Below are 22420 nucleotides of genomic sequence, written 5' to 3' on the forward strand. Positions count from 1 at the left end.
CATAGTTGTTCTCAGGGCTTTTTTGTAGCAAGAACTCCTTTGCATCTTAGGCTACATCCCCCTGATGTAGCCAATCCTCCAAGAGCTTATAGTAGGCCCTGTAAGAAGAGCCCTGTAAGCTCTTGGAGGACTGGCTACATAGGGGAGTATAGCCTAATATGCAAGGTGTTCCTGCTTAAGAAAAAAAGTCCTAGTTGTTCTCAAAAAATAGTGCGAAGGCTGTCCTGTGGTACTGCTACAATTCTCAAGAAATAAGTATTTCCCAACAAATAATGGACTTTTAAAAGTAATAACACTAGATGGGTAGCCGTGATAGACTAGAATAATAAAGTAAAACAGTACCCCAGTGAGACCTTAAAGATTAACAAAATTTATTCCTGCATAAGCTTTTGTGGTCCAAAGATCACTCCAACTGAAACTGATGTGTGTGTGTATGTGGGGGGGGGGGGAATTGTTCATGTTTATATGTACCTGTATGAAGCTAGCAATTGTGGCTTGGATGTGATTTCTGAAAATGCTCCTTTTAATGTGAACCTCATACACAAACCACCTCAGAAAATAATATGTCATTGAGAACAGATACCCAATCTGCTTTCTTAAAACAATTCTATAAGCAAGCAAGCATTTCTAGCATGTGGACAACAAATCAAAGGACTGTATAGTTAAACAGGTACAAGGCTTGGCAAGCAGGTTGTGCACTGCTCTATTAGGTGGAGGGGAGCTGATGAAAGAGAGCACCTAACAAGATTAGAAGAGATCAAAGGATACCCCAGGCAACACAGTGAGCTTGTTTTCCAGCTAGGGTAGCATCATCACCCATGGATTACTAAGTAATCACTATAATGATACTGTCTAAAAGGTCATGTCATGCCTTACCATTGACCCTCTCCAGATAAGGAAGGTGTTTTGAAAGCAGAAGGTTAATTACCATCTTTTGTCAGTATATTTGAATAAGCCTCTTGTTTTTCCACTAGATTGCTGTTGTGCATGTCTGGAAGATGCCTTTAAAAAAATCTCAAAATTATATCAGAATTAACAAACATGATTCCTTATGTTAAAGTTATTGATGGTACACAGAGGTCTTGTAATCATGCAGTCAATGTAGCTGAAATCTGCAAGGTTCTTGGAGCTAGCGCCTGTCCTCACAGGTCTTCTGCACTAATCTAGTTCAAATAAGAAATCATGCACTCAATTCAGTCCGAGTTAAGCACTTTTAAATGTCCTTGGTTTAAATGCAAGTGGTAAACACATATGCTTAAGTTTGCTACTAAAATCAGGAGTCTTCAAAGGTCTTTACTCTGGCTGAATTGGAGAACAGGAAGATCAGGGTATGAGGCATCGTCCTAAAATAGGACGGTTGCACAATACCACACACTTTATTTTGCAGGGATGATTTGTCACTGCTCAAAGGCATGTCCCAAACACATAATTAAAATGCAGCATTATAGAGCCAATAACAACAATGAAGCAACATGGATATGTTTAGGCATGGGTCAAATTTTGATTCTCAGAAGCCCTAAATGCAATTCCTCCAGAAGAAGAGAAAATATTCCATGTGGCAGCTATGCTATCTATACATCAAGTTAAGACCACAAAGGCTTTTGTTTTTTTAAAGCATTCTTGGTAGCTCTCCCGCCACTGTGAAATTATTCTTCTGGGACACTTTCCAAAGTCAGGGCCTGTCTTTTTTCCAGAGATGCTGCAGGACAGCCTTATTAGAACTGGGTTTTAACAGCCGAATGAACAGGAAGGGAAGAGTTGCAGTTCTGCGAATGCAGAGTGTGTCATGTGTATTTTATTTATTATTTCATTTAATATGCTATCCGCTCTGAACTGTAGGTATAAAATAAAGCTAGAAATCCCAAGTAAAGAGCCACTCTTATGTTACTGTTATACATTATTTGGTCTGCATATGGTTTTTTAAAAAAAAGTTATTGGTTTGCGTTTTCTCAAAGGAAAAAAAGAATATCTATATACGCACTAAGAACAAACCAATGACAGATAGATAAACTACAGAGAAGAAGAGTTGGTTTTATAACCCCACCCTTCCCTACCCAAAGGATTCTCAGAGTGGTTTATAATCCCTTTCTCTTCCTCTCACTACAACAGATACCTTGTGAGGTAGGTGGGGCTGAGAGAGTTCTGAGAGAACTGTGACTGGTCCAAGGTCACCGAGCTGGCTTCATGTGGAAGAGTGAAGAATCAAACCTGACTCTCCAGATTAGAGTAACCACTACACAGATGGGATCACATCCTTTAAGACCTACTGCTTTATTATACATGACACCCTTCACTAAACCACCATATTGGGGGACAGCTGTGGATAGCAGTCTGAGTGAAGCAGAGAAAATCTGCTCTAATCGCAATGCTGCAAAGTGTCCACACATTAATGTGCAATCTCCCCAGCTGCCGCAGCAGCACCCCTCTCTGCAGTACATCTACGGAGGAATTCAGGGCAGCCTTAAAACGGTGTAGATGGAAGCAAGTGGGCCACGCCTCTCTGAGCAATGTAGTGATGATGCAGGGCTGTAAACCCTACTAAGAGGGAATTACTGTATTCCAGCCATTTGGTAATGAAGGCCTGTGCTGCTGTTGCAAGAGGGCTTCTAGGGACAACTTGCGCAAAAACAAGAGCTGGAAATAAATCCGGCTTTGAATGATGTCACAGACATGCTGTTTCCCCGCAGACAATCAAAAAGCTATTTTGGAGATCTACATTCCTAATAGAGTTGTCAATGCCTGCTTGGGAAATTCCTGGAGATTTGGGACCAGTGCCTGTGGAGTGTGGGGAGAGACTGGCAACCTTAATTCCTATTTGTGTTGTGCCATTTGTTATCATTAGCATGTGCTTTCATTTTTTAAGCATTCAGCTGTTCACGTTAAAGCATTTCTGCACATCGGTTTTCTGTGTGATCAATATAGAAACGATCAGGATGTTTAGAAATATCATGGGGAGATTCCCCATTCAGCCCATGCCAGTTGCTTCCTTCCTTCCCTCTCTGTTCCAAACCTCCCCCCCCCCCCCCGCCCTCATGTGCCACTTTATTTGCAGTCCTTCCTTCCTTGAAGCTTGTCCTTGAGGTGTTGGCTCCTCTGTATAGCATACTCACTGTGGAAGTAGGTAAATAGTCTGGCCTAAAGCCAGAGAGATGCAGCAAGTAGGATGTCTTCAGAAATCTTCTTTAATATGTAGAGCACCAAAGCAGGGAACAACATAGACTAAACAAGGAATAGAGCCCTAACCACCTACAACCCAGTTCTAACTAGCATACTTCAGAAGACGCACCCATTCACATGAAGTTCCACTTCCAGCCTAAAATCTATCTCTCAAAGAGACAGAACAAAGTTTCAGTGGCACCTTTAAGACCAACAAAGTTTAATTCTGGATATAAGCCTCCTGATAGGGTTGCCAAGTCCTATTCAAGAAATATCTGGGGACTTTGGGGGTGGAGCCAGGAGACATTGGGGATGGAGCCATAAGCAAAGTTGTGACAAGCACAATTGAACTCCAAAGGAAGTTCTGGCCATCACATTTAAGGGAACCACATACCTTTTTAATGCCTTCCCTACATTAGAAATAATGAAGGATAGGGGCACCTTATTTTGAGGCTCATAGAATTGGACCCCCTGGTCCAATCTTTTTGAAACTTGGAGAGCATTTTGAGGAGACTCATCAGATACTAAGCTGAAACCTTGGTACCTCTACCTCAAAAAACCGCCCCTCCAGAGCCCCAGATACCCCGGGATTAATTCTTCATTATACTCTATGATCCAGCAGACATTTTTCCTCCCCCCCCCCCCATTTCTGATGACTCTGAAGCTCTGGAGGGCCTCCAAACCGGGGCTCCTCTGCCCCCACCTGGGGATTGGCACCTCTATTCACAAGTTGCTGAACTTTCAAGTTTTTCACAGTAACACAGGGCAACCAAAGGTTCAAGTTTACCTTCACACTACGCAATCGACCTCTGCAAGGATTATGCAATAAACGGAGGGTCTGGGCTCCTTTCACAGCCATGTTGTTCTGCCTCCCCCCCCCCCCCGCTCCCCTTCAGCCTTAAAGACGCAGACACACCATCCAAAGAGGAAGGCTTTCTCAAGTAGAGACTGAAGCCTCCGGAGGGGGAAAGACACATGATGGCTTTGGGGGCAGGGCTTCCCCCACCAACCAGCTGACTGGGGGTGGGAAGGAGCCTGGGAAAGTGGGAGAACCCCCACTGGGATCTGGGGATTGGCAAGCCTACCTCCTGATGAAGTGTGCATGCATATGAAAGCTTATACCCAGAATTAAATTTTGTTGGTCTTATAGATGGCAGTGGACTTAAATATTGTTCTGTTGTTTCAGAGCAACACAGCTACCTACTTGATCTTAAAGAGACAGGTTTCATAGAGTGCACTCGCCTTTTCCAATTTCCTTCTCTTCCTTTTCGCTTTCTTTTCTTTTCTCCCATGCCCCACTCTGGCTTTACCTTGTCTCCCTCCAATGTTCCTTCTTATTTTCCATGTGTACCTATTCCTTCATTCCCCAGCTCACCCAAAGTTTTAGTATAAAACTACAGCAGCAATTTTGGATTACCCAGACTGAGGTCCCCAGACTTGTTGAGCATTTTTGGAATTTTGAGTTGTCACAACTCTAAAATGACTGCCAAGAGGGAGCAATCACAAAATGGCTGTCATAGAGCTAATCACAAAATGTTAGGGAGGTTGCAAAAGAAGCATCTTCCTAAGATGCATGTAGCTTTTTCTACAGGGATGCTTTCTGCAGATGCAAAGTTGATGTCTCTTGGCTTTGTCCAAGAAGCAAATGGGTACCAAGAAACCCATCATTGGGCTCTATGGCACTCACAAGCAATACTCCCTCTAAGCTGTGGAGTCTTGGAAGCAAAAATTCTACTTTGTGAGCTACTGGCATTAAAGTGGTGAGCTACTGCATAAATTATTGTGCTCTGGGGCCATTTTTCCTGAGCTAAGACAAAAATGTGTTAGCTGGAGGCTAAAAAACTGTGAGCTAGCTCACACTAACTCAGCTTAGAGGGAACACTGCTCACAAGTGTGACACTGGGTTCCACTGACCTGGGCAACCACAGATAACTAACCCTATTGTAGCTATATTGAAATATGGCTATGTTGATTTTTGGCATTAATTGGATTATAGGTTGGTTTAAACTTGCAGGAAGGCCATGTGCAAGCCCCTTGGCAGTATATGAGATGCCATTAGGCAGCTCTGTCCTCTGCCATTTCTGTCATTACAAATTTCTGTCATCATTCACATCAACAGTATTTCCCTGCAAACATGGTCTAGCCATAAATAAGCTTTCTCATAGCCTGCATACACTCCAAACATGTGGGTGTGATCCAGCCGTATATTAATTTAAAAACATTTTTGACAACATACTTTAAGAGGAATGCTAATATGAAACATTGTACATTGTTTTCATGTCCAAGATATTTTCACAGTTGTCAGAAGTTTTTAAATAGCATGTTACAAAAGTATGGCTAGAAAGAGAAAGCAACTTTTAAATAGTAGAAGACATGCACGTGCACACACACATACACAAATATAAAATTTTTGTGTTCCACCTCTGCTAAACGTGCCCTATTATCTAACTCTAGGATTCAGCTAAATTAGCTAACTAGCTATTATTCTACAACTAAGAAAAATGGTGCTAAAAATGAAACATAAAATTAGGCTGCCATTTTTCTGTCGCTCACTTGAGATATTAAACATCATTTTCATAAAATTCTTCATATCCATTAAAATGCCTTCCTGACAACTGAATAGCATTCCAGAATTTGTTAAGAGGTTTCAAACAACAGCAGGTTCCTGCTTATGGTCTTTATTATGTATTATACAGACAGAAACCCTTGATGTTCCATTCCAGAGTAGACCCATAAATTCAGATCTAGAATTTGGTAGGAAAAGCTGCTCAGGAGATAGGGTGCTTAACTTCCCTTTGGTATTTTATCCTTACTACAAAACATATCCTCCCTGAGCTTGATTTCTGATGCTATAGAAATGGGTTCCTTGACCAACTGTCCATTTCCCATTGTTCAGTCTGGCTCAGGTATCAAGATTAGGAAACCGTTTTTTCCATTTTAGGCTATAGTCACACTACAGGCTTGGCGCAATGTGGTCACACCTCTAATTACACTGTTTTATTTTGTAATTGGAAATTTTGATCAGACATTCCACCCTGAACAGGCTTCACTGTCTGCTCGCCCCATGGTTGATCATTCAGATTGCTGCAACATCCTTTTAAAAATGTCTTTCACCCATTCATATAAGTGTGTATCCAAAGCTCTGGCTCCTTCCCTTTGCTTCACTTCCTTGGAATACATGGGTAGGTTACAAGAGCAGATTTACATTAGAGTAGTCACATTGCCTTCAGTACATTTACCCTTGTGTCAATCATGATATGCTCTCCAACAGCAACTCTGACACAGAAACAGGACAAAGTGGTTGAGGGGAGGGGTTGTCACTCAAAAATAATTCCCTTGGGGATTCCCAATCCAGAACGACTACTTGGCTACAGTGACTGACAATGCCAGGGCCAGGGGTGATAATAAAACATCACTGTCTGATCCAAAAGGGGGAGGGGGAAAGGAGGCAGAAATGGAAGGAATGGTTCAGACTTCCCAAACGGCTTGACTTTACAAGGGGGGAGTTCAGAGAGCTGGAAATGTGGGGTAAAAGTGCTGGCATCCGTAAAGATGAGACTTTCCCTGGTGTCTGTTAACTCCACTTTGAAGTTGGGGCAGAATGGGGCGGCAATGACTGAGACATGGAAGGCAGATGTCACTGTCTGATTGTGCTCTTTAAATCTGCAAGGGTACTACAATTGTACTGGATCAAACTGCTTGTGTGATCGCAGCCCTAGAGAGTCTGGAGAGTAGAGTAGACAATACTCATTGAGATGGTCTTGTAAGCCAAAATGCCCTCAAAATGAGGTTGGGGAATTGACAGGTGGGCACCTGGCTTAAAAAGGATCTTGAATCTATGTATACAGGGTACACGTCCAGAAATTATTGCTTAAATTTGTCAAGGACACTAATTAAGTAAAACAATTAAAAATTTATTGTAGAAAAATATAGAACACACATACAAGGCAATGAATACATACAACACACATACAGTCCTAAGAAAAATAGAGAGAAATACAGAGACAACACAAGGATGGACAAACAGGGTGACAATTACCGATCGTAATCTTCAAGGAAGGCTCCAATGGCGACGAACGAGGACTAGGGGGAGGGGACCCTCAACTGGCCAAGAATTGGGGATGTATCTAGACAGTGGAACTGGGGTACTGCTAGATACACACCTGTGGGGAGCTGGACCACAGGTTATAAGGACTACCTTGAGCCCTTAGGGGATTGGAGGTACAGGGGTGGATGACCGTGGTCAGCTGGTACATGACCTCAGGAAAAGGGGAGGCTTCGCAATGCCCATAAGGGCTGGACTTATGCGGTAGCCAATAGCCAGTTTATTGGGGGCACCTGATTGGATGCCCCTACCTGACCAATGGGCTGCCTTGGCCCTGGTTACCTGATTGGACTTCTAGGTAACAATGGGCCAAAGTGGGAGGCTCCAGGATGACCATTAAGGGAAAGAATGGGAGAAATGATTGGGGTGGGGTGATTAAAACTATCAAACTTATCTAAAAAGGTGACAATAGATGGCCAAATTGCTACCTAAGGTAACACCCAGTCTAGACAAAGACACTTGGCTCTAGGTGAAGATGTTCTTCCTCCTCTTCAGTCTTCTATTGGCACCAGTCTTTGTCTTGGGTTCCGTTGGACAAAGGCTTGGGCAGTCTGGCAGGATCCACGCCTAAGATAAGCTTGATGGCTTTATGCATAGGTGACATCTGTTGAGTACGTGAGCCTTCCGCTTCGCTGTGATGGAGTCTGGCACTGCAGGAAGATAGCTGCTGGTGGTGCTAGCCTTCCAAGATGGAGTCTCTGGTCAAGGCTGGAAACCGCTTGCCTGGACAGTTCCTGGCGGCACAACTTCTTCCGCTACAATGGCCGAGATGGGGATCGCATGGAGCGACTGGAAACCATCTGTTCTCCTGGTTAGCCCTCCTCGAGAGACACGGAGTGCTGCTGCAATGTTGTGGCTGTTAGTACTCATAAGTCCCTTCCAGTCTGGTAGTCAAAACCCACGTTCTCCTGGCAGATGTGTGTGAGTAGAGTCTCCAGGCACCCTGGCAACCAAATGGGCGACTATGATGTTCTGGAATTAGGGGTATTTTTCTCACAGTCTAGCTTAATATAAGCTAATGTATGGCAGTCCCAGAAAAGGCTTTTTATTTATTTATTTGTGATTTATATCCCGCCCTTTCCACTAGGTGGCTCAGGGCGGCTTACAACATGTAAAATCTAACATAAAAATATAAATTATGGATAAAAATTAGTCATTCAGTTTACCCACTAAAAATCTAAAAATCTAACCAATCACATAGTTATATTTAAAACATTCAAGACATACGGCGGTCTTACATCTCCACTCAGTTTCAGTGCTGGCTAGTTGTAGGCCAGCCAGAAGAGGACTGTCTTACAGGCCCTGCGGAATTGCACAAGGTCCCGCAGGGCCCTAACCTCTTCCGGCAGCTGGTTCCACCAGGACGGGGCCATTACAGAGAAGGCCCTGTCCCTTGTGGTTTTCAGCCGGGCTTCCTTTGGCCCGGGGACAACCAGGAGATTTTGAGTTCCCGATCTCAGTACTCTCTGGGGCACGTGTGGGGAGAGACGGTCCTTCAGGTAGGCAGGTCCTAGGCCATATAGGGCTTTAAAGGTGATGACCAGCACCTTGTACCGAACTCGGTGAGATATTGGCAGCCAGTGCAGAGCCCGGAGCCCCGGCTGAATGTGCTCCCATCTTGGGAGCCCCAATAACAGCCGGGCAGCGGCGTTCTGCACTAGCTGCAATTTCCGGGTTCGGCACAGGGGCAGCCCCATGTAGAGGGCATTGCAGTAGTCCAACCTCAAGGTGACCATTGCATGGATCACCGTTGCTAGGTATTTTAAGGCAAGAAGTGGTTTGCCACTGCCTTCCTTTGCAGAGGCTTCCTTGGTTGTCTGTCTTCCAAGTACCAACCCTGCTTAGCTTCTGAGATCTCATGAGATTGGGCTATACCATGCTGCCTTCCGTCCATTAATATACTATAGCAGTTGAAATACAAAATTAGAACCACCAGCTGCGGGCTGGTCCATGTTCAGGCAATATTCTATCAATGACAGCTAATAAACAGAAGGATGTTTCCTGGCAGATGAGGAATCTCTGTATTTGAAAGATTGGCCCATGGCTTGGAAGAGAGTTGAGTCAGGGGACAATGCAAGAACAAAACAAAACACCAGTTTTGCATTGTGGAAGAGACAGAGAGCAACCTGAGAGCTGAATGAATGTGAAGCACTTTCTATCATCCCCCTTCCTTCAAGAAACAAAATGGATAGCCTTAGGTTCATCAGAGGATAGCTTAGGTTCATCAGAGGATGGGAGCTAAAGTTGGTCAGCCATAGTCAGTACTTGGATAGGAGACTACCAAGGAAGATGGAGGAAGACAATGGCAAACCACCTCTGCTTTTCTCTTGCCTGGAACACCCTGTGATTCTACTGCATGTTGTTGTTGTTCTTTGTTCAAGGAGCTAGGGTGGCATACATCACTTTCCCCTCCTTCACAACAACCCTGTGAGGTAGATAAGACCAAGAGAGAGTGAGTGACCAGAGGGTTGCCAGGTACTTACCACACGCTGGTGGGGGGTGGGAAGTAGAGATGTGAAGCCCTGGAAAAAAAACTGAAAAATTCAGAAAAAAGGGTTTTTATCTATTTTTTTCCTGAAGCCTTTTTTTGTTTTTCTGAAAAACTGGAAAAATTGAAAAAAAGAATAGAAAAGATATTGATTATGGAACGTTTTATTTTAACACGATGAATAAAATATTTTAAGACAAGGTGTTCAAATATTTTCCAAATCATTTCTAAAAGATATATATAGTATCAGATTATTCTAATTTCTGTGCATTGAGGACAAGCAAGTCATAGGCCATGACCATTCATTGAAACTTAATCCTACACTCCCTTCTATACACTTCCCCCCTCTTCAATTCTTTTTATGAGAATGAGTTTTTTATTTTTATTTAATACTGTGGGGAGAAAATACGAATAATTGTTACTTCTGGATTTTTAAAAATTGTTTTGTGGAGGTTTTTTGTCTGTTCCACATAAACTAGTAAACAGTTCAGGAGATTGTTGGTCCATTTGTTACAATTACAAATAAATATTATTTTAAAAATAAATTCTGTTTGTAATAAGTGTTTGGATACACTATATTTTTAATAGGCTAGTTGTGATAATTTCATGCCAAGTAAAATTGTCCATAGTCATATTTTATGTTCCTAAAGTAACAGAATTACTTTCAGTCTGGAAATGAAAAAAGAAGTGCCAATGCAGAATTTTTTTTCAATTTTTCTGAAAATTTCCATTTTCCCCTGAAATAAACCGGAAAAAAACTGGGTTTTTTTCCGAGCTTCAAAATTTCCAGAAATTTTGCGTCTCTAGTGGGAAGGAGACTTCTAGGAGTGGGGTGGGGCTCCACCCCCAAACAGCAATGTCACCATGAGGCTTGAAATATCTGGTTGCAAGGAAATAATAAAACAAGTATTACAAAATGTTTTCGGTGCTCTCTCATCCAATGGAAGACAAGCCCAGGGAGGCAGACCCTGGTCAATTGCTTAGGCAGCAATTCCTTCCTTCCTTCTTCCCTACTTCAGAGGGCAGGGCCTGGCAGATTGACTCTTATTTTGTTCCTCTCTCTTCTCTCCCTCTCTCCCTTTTTTGGGGGGACAGGGCCTGTGTGGGCTAGGTGAGGGGCCTTTTCCAGGTTTTGTGTTTTGTTTTTTTACTCCCAGTCCACCTGTGTTGATAGGGTTGTTGTGAGGATAAAATAGAGAAGAGAATGATGTAAGTTGCTTTGGGTCAGTATTGAGGAGCAAAATGAGATATAAATGGAACCATTAAGTAATAAAGCTGAATGGGGGTGGGTGGGATAAAAAGTAGGTAGTGGATAATTTGGACAGAGAAGGGGAAGCAGAAAAAGAGGAGGATATGAAGATTGCTGTTATGTATTGAGAGCTTCGAGCCAGCACCCATTATGTGAGAGGCTCCTTACAGTTGCTTTCAGATTGGTCGCTCTTGCTGAGCCAGCCAATCCAGTAACCTCTGTAGTATAATTTTTATATAATGAAAGGATCCTAGCACCTGTGTTCTGATTGGTTTGTTATTGCTGGGCTGTGTTTTGAGGTTGAGTTTCTGTGTATATAGTTGCAGCTTGCTGTGTGTTTTGGATTCCAACGAAGAGCTATACTGAAATCACTTTAGTGTCCGAACTCACTACTTGACAGTTGCCAGGAGAAAGGTAATAGGAAATAGTGTAGTTAAGGGGAAAATTAGGTTTCCCTCATAAGCCCTTGCAGCTTTCTCGCTGTGCAACTGGGCCCTGCCTGGTGCCCAGCACTGTTCTGTAGTTTTCTTGGATAGACGCTGCCATGGCAGGGAAGGGGGGAAAGGAGGGAAGGGAGGCAAATAAATACAGGTGGGTATGAAGGAGAGAGGCAGGAAAACACTTTCAGATAAGAAAATGAAGAAATAGTGGGGAGAGGAAAATGAGATGCCCCCTGCAAGTGGGGTTCCAACTTGTGCTATTTAATTCCTTTGGGGATTTCAGTTCTTGTGAAACCCCTTCTTTTTGTTGTTGAAAAGCAGTGCACATCTGTTATAAAGAACACAGACTCCTTCTAGAGATGTTTTTTTTAAAAGTTTAGACAATGCCAATTTTCCATTAATACCAGAGGCATCTTTGCCATTAATGTCAGTTCAGGGCCAGCTGCTTCAGCTAACAATAGACAGGAACAAGTATGAGCACGTCAAAGCATAGGTGTTTCCCAAGGGCTGAGAGTCAAGATAAAAAACAGTTATTAGAGCATGCTTCATCTTAAAGGAGTATAACACACTGTGACTACAAAGACAATTTTGTGTGAAATATGATTGCCAACCTACAGGTGAGGCCTGGAGATCTCCCAGAATTACAACTGATCTCCAAACTATAGTTGCCCTGGAGAAATCAGTTCAGGCTCTACATCCAAATAGCCAGAAATTTACCAACCCAGAGCTGGCAACCTTATTGTGTGAACACCTGACAGACAGGCAAAACAAGTGAGGGCCCAGGATGTTTAAAGACACAGTGTGGTATATGATACTGTGCTTTTCCAAACCTGCCCAGGAAAAGATACTGCTTTCAGTAGAAATGCCTCACGTTTTGTATGTGCAGTACTGGCCCTTTCTTGCTCTTCTGCTTATTTCTTTAACTAGGCCTGGCTGCTCTTCCCATCTGTCTAAAAGAGATGTGAAACTGCTCTTACAAAAAAAACTGGAGTGTCGAGGAGATCACAAGACTGGCTCTAATTACTTCCTTCTCCAGATACATACTGTCACCAGTGCTTTAAAACCTTCCTAAAGAATCTTGAGTTGATATACACTAGTACACTGCAAACTTGTATTAATTTCATACCACTTTAGCTCAGTGTAACCCCTTACGCACTCACAGACCCTATCACCCTCTACACCTCTGTCCCACAGGTTCAGGGTTAAAGGTAGCTCAGGATGGAAGTCATAGGTTGCTACCAGTCTTGCCTCCTTTAAAATATATAGAGAGCCCTGACCTTTTCACATACCTGGTCCTCTGTCTCATTCACAGACACTGTGAGGAAAAGCCCCCTACTTTTCATACATATGGACATCGTGATCACCAGTATGGTTGCCAGGGTGCCTGGAGTTTTGACTCTCAAACATCTGCTCTAAGAAGTGGACTTTGCCCACGTTTTCTAAGGCTTATGTGGATACTATAAGCCTCAGCTTTGCAGCAGCATTCTGCTCCTTGTGTGTCCAGTCTTGGCCACTGCAGTAAAGGAAGCCATGCCGCCATGAACTGTACAAGCAAACAGTTTCCAGCCGTCTCCATGAACCAAAGGCTAACACCAGAATCCATCTTGCTTTCCTGATCTAAGCATACCCTGCCAGGCTGGACTCCATTCCTTCTTAGTGGGAAGATCACGTACACACCCTGTGTCACCCTTGGCCTGCAAGCAACCCATTTGCCTCATGAATGGATTAACAGCTCAACTAATGTTCCTGATTGTCTAGCAAAACCTTAAACAATGTTTCCTGCCCAGAAGATGATGGAATAAGAGGAAGGACATCTCCTGTCATTACCAACTCTTTTGTCTACACCGGGGATACCTAGGCCAATATCTGATTCCCTATTGTCACCTTCCCAGATAATCCCATTTAACCTCAAGTATCCAGCCATTCCCATTCTCACCCCAGTCTAATACCTTGGAGCCGCCTCAGGCAATATTGCAGCTTGGAAATTTCCAGGTTCACCGGACTAAGGTGAAGTTCATTGGTCAAAGCTGACACCAAATTGGATGTCACCAAAGGACTCACCATTGGCTCTGCTAATGTCCAGCCTCCTTGGTCATCACAGAGCCTCCCCCTGCTCCTCCCCAAGACCTCCTAGCCCCTGAAGGGTCTGAGGGAGCCTATTTAACCTCTGACCCAACTCCACTCATGTGTGCATCTAACAGTATCCCAGTTCCGCTGTCTAGATCCATCCCCAATTCTGGCCACAGTTTTGGGTCCATTTCCCCTGTCCTCTTATGTCGCCATTGGAACCTTCTTGGAAGACTACGATGGTAAATATTACCCTGTGTGTCCACCCATATATGTTCCCCTATCAATCTATCTGTATTTCCTTAGACCTGTGTGAATGTGTGATTGTTTTGTTTTTATCTTGTATGAAAGAACTATTTTTCACAATAAATTACAATTGGTTTTATTAAATTAGAGTCCTTTTTATTGAGCATTTACTCTCTGGATGGTTGAGCCTGGTATATATTGGTAAAAAGATTCCTATTAAGCCAGGTGTCCACCTAACTAATTCCCCAACCTCGTTTTGAGGGCATTTGGCTTAACAACACACCACCAGACAGAGTCATCTAGTCCCCTTTAACAATCACCCCTCATTCAGACACTTCACAGAGTTATGTGGGTTGGGAGTCAAATGCCGTTTCAGTCACATGCTGCCATCATGTCTGTCTCTCTCTCATCTTTCACTTTGTGTGTGTGCTTAAATTTAAAGAGACTGCAGCTGAAAAACAGTTGTATGGCAGAAAGGCACTCCCTGCTGCTCAACTGTTGCAGGTTGTCTTGTGCAGTTTTTTTAAACTTTGCGGGACTGCAGGAGACAGTCCAAAACAGCTGAGCAGCAGAGAGTGTGGCAGGAGTTGCTCTCTCTAGCTCAGCTGTTTTTCAGACTTTCTGCGAACCTTGTTTACAGTCCCTTTCAACAGGAGTTGCGGGGCCACAAACCACGAACTGTTTCAGTTGTGACTGGACCTCCTGGTTTGGTTTGGTTCATGGTTCTGTTCGTGGTACAGCCATGAACCAATATAAACTGGACAAACCTCGTGGCCTGGTTTGTGGTTGTTTGTAATACAGCCATGAACTACAAACCAACATAAACTGCATTTTCACAGTTCATGCCCATCCCTAACCAAATGTGTACACAGTCTTTCCAAATGCAGTCGCACCACAGATCTATACAGGCACATTATAATATTGGCCGTTTTATTCTCAGTCCCTTTCCAAATAATCCCTAACATAGCATTTGCCTTTTCCACCACTGCAGCACACTGTGTTGACACTTTCATTGAGCTATCCACTATGACCCCAACATCTTTTTCTCTCTCAGTCTCACTAAGTTCAGATCCCATTAGCCTATACTCAAATCTGGGATTTTTTCACCCACTGTGCCAATTTGTCCATTGTGTTGTCACAGTGGAAGGGGCTAGAGATTTGTTATAACAGGGGTGTCAAATGTGCAGCCCATGGGCTGGATCAGACGCCCAGAGGACTCTTATCAGGCCCACAAGTAACTCGCTGTCATCTGCTTCCTTCTCCCTCTGTTGCTTCCTTTTGCATCACAGCTTGCCTTGCCAGGCTTGCTCAGTCACACAGGAGTTACAGAGCAAAGCCTCTATTTTCTCCATTGGCTGACCAACACAATAAGCAAACATGTACAAAAGCTCACAATGCCCAGCCATTTCTTGTTTTCTTCTGTATCTTAGGCTCAAAGCATTGACCACAAGATTTCTATAATGATTGTCAATACATCAAAAGTAGGTTTGCAACTTATAGATACATATCTGAATAACACCTGAACAACATACTTGAGATTGCTACACCACAGACATTGTCTCCAGATTTTGATGCAATAATACTGAGCAAGAGGTGTCATTTATCAGAGACTGTTAAACAAAATATTGCAAGAGTGCTAATCTTTTAATTAGTTATGCTTCAATTGTGTTTGTCTGTGACCTTTATAAAGTTTATATCTCCACTACCTGACGTTACATTTTATGACACACATGGCCCGGCCCAACAAGGTCTCATTTACGTCAGGTCTGGCCCTTATAACAAGTAGGGTTGGCAAGTCCTCTTCAAGCCCCAGTGGGGGACATTTGTGTGTGTGCAATGCATGCGCGTGATGAAATGACATCACCCGGAAGTGACATCATCAAAATGACGGTGCGCATGTGGGCCGCTCTAGGCCCTATGGTTTTCCCGAACGCTCTAGCCATTTGGGAAGTTAAAACTCTATGGTACCTATTGTACCATAGAGTTTTACCTCCCAAATGGCTAGAGCGTCTGAGAAAACCATACAGCTTTCCCGGAAATGCCTTGAGCGGCCTGTGTGCGTGCCACCATTTTGATGATGTCACTTCCAGGTGATGTCATCATGCTGGTGATGGGGAGGTTCCCTGCCCGGACTGGGGACTTGGCAGCCCTAATAAAAAGTGAGTTTGACACCCCTGTGTTATAACTTTAGAACACTATAATGCTATTCAATTGGTGGTTTTAAAAAATCCCTCCACAGGCAGAGGGGGAAATGGCTGCTGCTGGGGACAGAGGCAGATAAAATGGCTCTGATATGTGCAGGAGTGGGAAGATCTGTCCATATTGGTGTCACTTAGCTTTGTTATGATCTTTCCTCAAACACTGCAGAAAAGGTTGTTTGGAAAAAATCTCAGGAAAGACAGGAAAAACCCAAGTGGTGCATGGGACCACTTCAGTGCTGTAGCAGGGGTGGCCAACGGTAGCTCTCCAGATGTTTTTTGCCTACAACTCCCATCAGCCCCAGCCAGCATGGCCAATGACTGGGGCTGATGGGAGTTGTAGGCAAAAAACATCTGGAGAGCTACCGTTGGCCACCCCTGCTGTAAGGAATGAGGAAGAAAAATCCCTTCTGAGTAGCCTGCAAGCTGGGGGGCATGCAACCTTAGTCGATAGATCAATGGATTTCAAGTGAGGCTGAGAAACAGAAAAGGTAGGGCTATGATAAATCCTCTTAAAGGAAAAACCAGCCTAGCACTTGTTTATACCTCTACGGTAAAGCCCACTCCACCATAGTGGAGTCCTTGACCAATTCTGCACTAGAATAATAGAACCAACTCTATGATTCTACAACTAGTGTAGAAATTCAGTTTGGAGACAGGGCTGAACCAGGATTAAAGGTCTAATGCAGGACTGTTTTTTCTCTCTAAAGACTAGGGTTGCCAGCAGACCTTGAGAAAAATATTCTGTTTCTTTAAAAGAGGTTTAATGTGTAGAAATGGGCAGATGAAGCTTTTCATGACATGTAGATAAATAATGTCTCTCTCTCTCGGCTTGGCTTCGCGAACGAAGATTTAAGAAGGGTGCAATAGTCCACGTTTGCTGCAGGCTCGCTGGTGGCTGACAAGACCAATGCGGGACAGGCAGGTCCGGCCACAGTAGCTGCAGGGAAAAGTCTGATTTGGGGTTGGTGCTGTAGCAGTGCGATTCTTCCTCAATCTCCTTTTGTCCTCAAGACCAGCTATGCGTGCGTTCTCAAAGGAAGAGACAGCCTGGTGGATGGTGTGCCTCCATGCTTTGCGATCTGAGGCTAGGTCAGACCACTGGTGATGGTTGATGTGACAGGTGCTAAGGGATTTCTTCAAGGAGTCCTTGTACCTCTTCTTTGGTGCCCCTCTATTTCGATGGCCGGTGGAGAGTTCGCCATACAGGGCAATCTTGGGAAGGCGGTGGTTTTCCATCCTAGAAATATGCCCTGCCCAGCGCAGCTGCGTCTTCAACAGCAGTGCCTCGATGCTGGTAACCTCTGCCCGCTTGAGGACTTCAGTGTTGGTCACAAAGTCACTCCAGTGGATGTTGAGGATGGTGCGAAGGCAGCGCTGATGAAAGCGCTCAAGGAGTCGCAGGTGATGACGGTATAAAACCCACGATTCGGAGCCATAGATGAGGGTTGTCATCACAACCGCTTTGTAAACATTGATCTTTGTGCCTTTTTTCAGATGCTTGTTGCTCCACACTCTTTTGTGCAGTCGGCCAAATGCACGGTTTGCCTTTGCCAGCCTGTTGTCAATCTCCTTGTCGATCTTGGCATCTGAGGAGATGATGCACCCCAGGTAGCTGAACTGCTGGACTGTCTTCAGAACTGATTCACCCACAGTGATGCAGGGAGGGTGATAATCTTCCTGGGGTGCAGGCTGGTGGAGAACTTCTGTCTTCTTCAGACTAACTTCTAGGCCGAATAGCTTGGCATGTCACCTGCTAAATAACATCCCATAGAGTCTCTAATAAAGGGGCAGGACAGTTTTTCTCCAGGCAATGGGCAACTATACTCAAAACATTAGAGCTCTAGTTATGTAATTAAAGATCTGTTCAAAGATAAACAAAAGGAAGCAAAATTAATATGTGGCATTTGTTTTCTCAAGATATGGGAAGAAAGCCAATTTGGTGTAGTGGTTAAGTGTGCAGACTCTTATCTGGGAGAACCGGGTTTGATTCCCCACTCCTCCACTTGCACCTGCTAGAATGGCCTTGGGTCAGCCATAGCTCTGACAGATGTTGTCCTTGAAAGGGCAGCTGCTGTGAGAGTCCTCTCAGCCCCACCCACCTCACAGGGTGTCTGTTGTGGGAGAGGAAGATAAAGGAGATTGTGAGCCACTCTGAGATTCAGAGTAGAGGGCAGGATATAAATCCAATATCTTCTTCTAGCTTGTGGCTTTTAAAAATGCAAAGGCATTTTCACAACATACAATACATACATAAGTGACTGTTAATTGTGACAGCTAAGGATGGATATGCACTCTGCTACAAATTCATTAGGTTTGGAAAATAGGCTCACTAAGCCATTTTTCTCTCCCCTTCATGCCTGTTGTATCTGTATTATGGGGATAATAATTCCAGCCTATTTTACAGGGGATGTTTACTGGAAGCAATTGTGGAACATATGTGAAGCATCCAGACATTTTCAGGTTTTATTTTAAAGGAAATGCATGATTCTTGCCCATGTTACTCTGAAGGTAAGCTTGAAAACATGTGAGTTCATGTTATCAATTTTATTTCATGCACATTTTGTGTGCATCTTTGCACAGCCTTATGGGATGCTAAGTTTTCCTCTTCAGTGTTTTTGGTGTCAACTTTGTCTGAAGTTCAACAGATGCTGAGATCCACCTGTGAAATAATGTTTTTTCTTTTCTCAAAACTTGTAAACTTCACACTCCAGTGAAAAGGTAAATTTGTTATATTGCTTTATGGTGGTAGATTGGGAAAACAAGCATCTGCTAAAAACTCACATACATTTCTTTCTATTCTGGTCTCTTGCCAGAATTTCTGGTTCTGCCAAAATGTAGAATATATTTATTAGGGACAAGCACTTGAATAAACTAGATGGTGGTCAATCTAGTTCAGCATCCTGCCTAACACCTCTGGAGTTCCTCTGGAGGTCTAACAACAGAGCATAGAGGCTGAGGGCTTCCCCTGATGTTGCCTCCTGGCTCTGGGATTTAGGGGGTCAGTGCTTCTAAGTGTGGAGATTCCCCTCAGTCACCAGGCCTGTAGCCACAGGGATGGGGGGCTGTGGGGGCCCTGCCCTAATTTCTGGGTGGAGCCTCCCAACTCAGAGCTCCCAACCTGCAGTCGACCCTCCCAAACACAGCGATGGCCTCCGCCAATGTCTGCTCCTTCCCCCATGATTCAAGTAATGTGGGAGCAGCGGCAGGAACAGCTGCTGGCCTTCCCATGCCATTTAAAGGGCCTGCTGGCCTGCTGACCATGACCCAAAGAGCTTTTCCCTCTCAGTCTTAGCAACTTCAGACCCCATTAGCCTATAGTTGAAATTGGGATTTTTTTTTGCCCTAATGTGCATCATCTTACACTAGCCAACACTGAACTTAACTTGCCACATTGTCACCCAGTTTGTGTAGGCCCTCTTGGAGCTCTTCATAGTCATCCTTGGTTTTTACCATCATTTCTGTAAAATGCTATGCACAGCAAAAGAACTGTAACCGGCTGATGAAGAAGATGGGGTAGCAACACCACAGGAAGTTTTGAACATCCTTATCTAGTATAGCAGAAAACATAACACAGGCCATGGAGAAATGCCCCCCACCCAAGAATTCACCCCCATATTGTGACTGTTCTCTATCTGTGTACAGGAGCACATCTATAGGTTAGTAGCTGGCAGAAATGAATGTAGCCAACACAGAATACTCAAGCTCTGGTTATGCTAATGATTCTATCCAAAGCTGGACAATGGTTTACTACCTCACACCCAGGGCTTTTTTTGTAGAAAAAAAGCCCAACAGGAACTCATTTGCATATTAGGCTGCACCCCCTGACATCACCATTGTTTCGTACAGAGTTTTTTTGTAGAAAAAGCCCAGCAGGAGCTCATTTGCAAATTAGGCCACACCCCCTGACACCAAGCCAGCTGGAACTGCATTCCTGTGTGTTCCTGCTAAAAAAAAAGCCCTGCTCACACCTGCTGCCAGATTTATCCCCAAAAGAGACAGAGACTGCTATGAGCCAGATGGACAGAAAGAAAAAATTTCCTTTGGAACAGGAAGGTCACTCCAAGGGGGTGGGGAGAAAGACAGAGGCGATTTAAACTTAGGATAGAAGAAAGAAGTTTTCTTCCTTGGCTTCTGATAAAGGAGCCACATGCCATGCAGGACTGAGCTTATACCTACCATCGTTGTTGACAAGTTGGTAAAATGTGGTTTCGATTCTGTTACTGTTAGGTGGATCTGTAACTGGTTGACAGATCACACCCAAAGAGTGCTTGTGAATGATTCCTCATTCCCTTGGAGAGGAGTGACAAGTGGAGTGCCTCAAGGATCTGTCCTGGGACCTGTTTTGTTCAACATCTTTATAAATGATTTGGTTGAAGGAATAGAGGGAATGCTTACAAATTTGCAGATGATACTGAATTGGGAGGGGTTGCAAATACAGTAGAAGACAGAAACAGGATACAGCTTGATCTTGACTGGAAAACTGGGCTGAAACCAATACAATGAATTTTAGCAGGACTAAATGTAAAGTTCTGCATTTAGGTAAGGAAAATCCAATGCATGGTTATAGGATGGGACAGACTTGTCTTGGCAGTAGTATGTGTGAAAAGGATCTAGGAGTCTTACTGGACCATACGCTGAACATGAGTCAACAGTGTGATGCAGTGGCTAAAAAGGCAAATGAGATTTTGAGCTGTATTAACAGAAGTATAGTGTCCAGATCACCTGAAGTGATGGTATTACTTTATTCTGCTCTGGTAAGAAGAATATAGACAAGCTGGAATGGGTCCAGAGGAGAGCAAAGAAGATGGTGAAGGGTCTGGAGACCAATTCCTATGGAGAAAAGTTGAAGGAGCTGGGTATGTTTAGCCTGGAGAGGAGATGGCTGAGAGGTGATATGATTACCATTTTCAAGTACTTGAAGGGCTGTCATATAGAGGATGATGCGTAATTGCTTTCTGTTGCCCTGGAAGGTAGGACCAGAACCAGTGGGTTGGAATTAACTCAAAACGGTTTCCGGCTCAACATTAGGAAGAACTTCCTGAAAGTTAGAGTGGTTCCTCAGTGGAAAAATGCCATGCTTACTCAGTCTTGCTGTTGGAAATGTGGAAATGGAGATGGGCTGCAAAGAAAACATGCCATCCTTGGGGCATGATAGCTCAGAATTGCAGAGCTGTGGTAGATTTCTCCCATCCTAGCTCATGGAGTGGAGTGGGCAGATGCAGCAACCAGGCAAAGTCTTTGAACAGCAACACAGTTACAGACATGAGAAAAGCTCTACTGATCAGACCAGTGGTCCATCCGGTTCGGTATCCTTGGGCATCTGGTTCGGAACCTTGGGCAAGGCCTGTAAGACGGTTCTCTTCCGGTTGGCATATAACTGACTGGTACCTAAAAACTGTGAAGGAATGGTTGTGAGAATAGCACTGAACTGTTAGATTGTTTTCTTGTTTTAACTGTTGTAAATTATTCAATGTATTTTAATATTTATTAACTTTATTGTTTTGAATTCTATGTCGTAAGCTGCCCTGAGTCCGCCTTGGTGGGGAGGGCGGGATATAAATCGAATGAATAAATAAATAAATAATATCCCATCTCACACAGTGGGCCACCAACCAATTCCTCTGGAGGTTGAACTGCAGGATGTACAGGCTGAGGCCTTCCCTTGATGTTGGTACTGATATCCAGAGGTTTAGTGCCTTTGAATGTAGAGGTTCCCTTTAGTTACCACTGAAAGTAGCCAATGATAGACCAACAGACACATAACTCCATTTTGCAGGAGATATGCTCAGGGCCATCGGTGGCAGCAGGCAGATACCAGGTTTTTTTAGCACCCCTGAACAGCAAGGGAAAGGGGAGTCACCAAGCAGAGACTTGGAACAGCTGAAGGGTTTTTCTGATCTCCTGAGGCTGACCAGAAGGAACAGGATGGTCTTGTGAGTCTGTTCATTCACACACAGGCATTTCTGTCATGCATTTATTCATATATATTTTCTAAAATAAGAAATCCCTATAAAAAGCAAGCAGATTTTGTGTGTTTGCTCTTTAAGTGTTTCACATAACACAGATTCTGGAATCAGTATTCCATGGATTTTGCTAATTGACATAGAGTGAGGAACTCTATATGGTGTCAGCTATTTAAAGACTGAGGTAAAGAGTCCTTAACCTGTCAGCAGTTCTTTATAGCTGAGGTCACCTTGGGTGAGGTATCTTCAGAGAACATATTCTTTCCATGAAGTGCTGAGGCAAATACACCTGAATCCTAAAAAGTTTCCACTGAATAACAGTCCCAAATTGTTCTCTAATCATTAACCTTTGTCATTCACTGCAGGATATTCCTGTGGTTTTTTAAAAAGTGCTTACCAGGTGCTTACAGTCTTTTAGCTTCTCATTCTGAGTTTGTCAGTGCTGAGATAATAACTTCAGATCTGATGGCAATTTATAGGGCTTGAGTAATCTATTGCCAAATTA

The 22420-nt window shown here is 43.7% G+C and overlaps 1 protein-coding gene across 1 annotated transcript in view; it reads left to right on the forward strand.

The window, feature by feature from the left end:
* The first annotated feature begins 16329 nt into the window (after positions 1 to 16329).
* RD3 (RD3 regulator of GUCY2D) overlaps positions 16330 to 22420 on the forward strand; it is a 38178-nt gene continuing 32087 nt past the window's right edge. The window contains exons 1-2 of the mRNA XM_060259551.1: positions 16330 to 16418; positions 18357 to 18460. Coding sequence (XP_060115534.1) covers positions 18430 to 18460 — 31 coding nt within the window. The 5' untranslated portion in view covers positions 16330 to 16418; positions 18357 to 18429. The remainder of the gene's footprint in view (positions 16419 to 18356; positions 18461 to 22420) is intronic.

The sequence above is a fragment of the Heteronotia binoei genome, chromosome 1, assembly GCF_032191835.1.
Source record: "Heteronotia binoei isolate CCM8104 ecotype False Entrance Well chromosome 1, APGP_CSIRO_Hbin_v1, whole genome shotgun sequence".
Classification (NCBI taxonomy): Eukaryota; Metazoa; Chordata; class Lepidosauria; order Squamata; family Gekkonidae; genus Heteronotia; species Heteronotia binoei.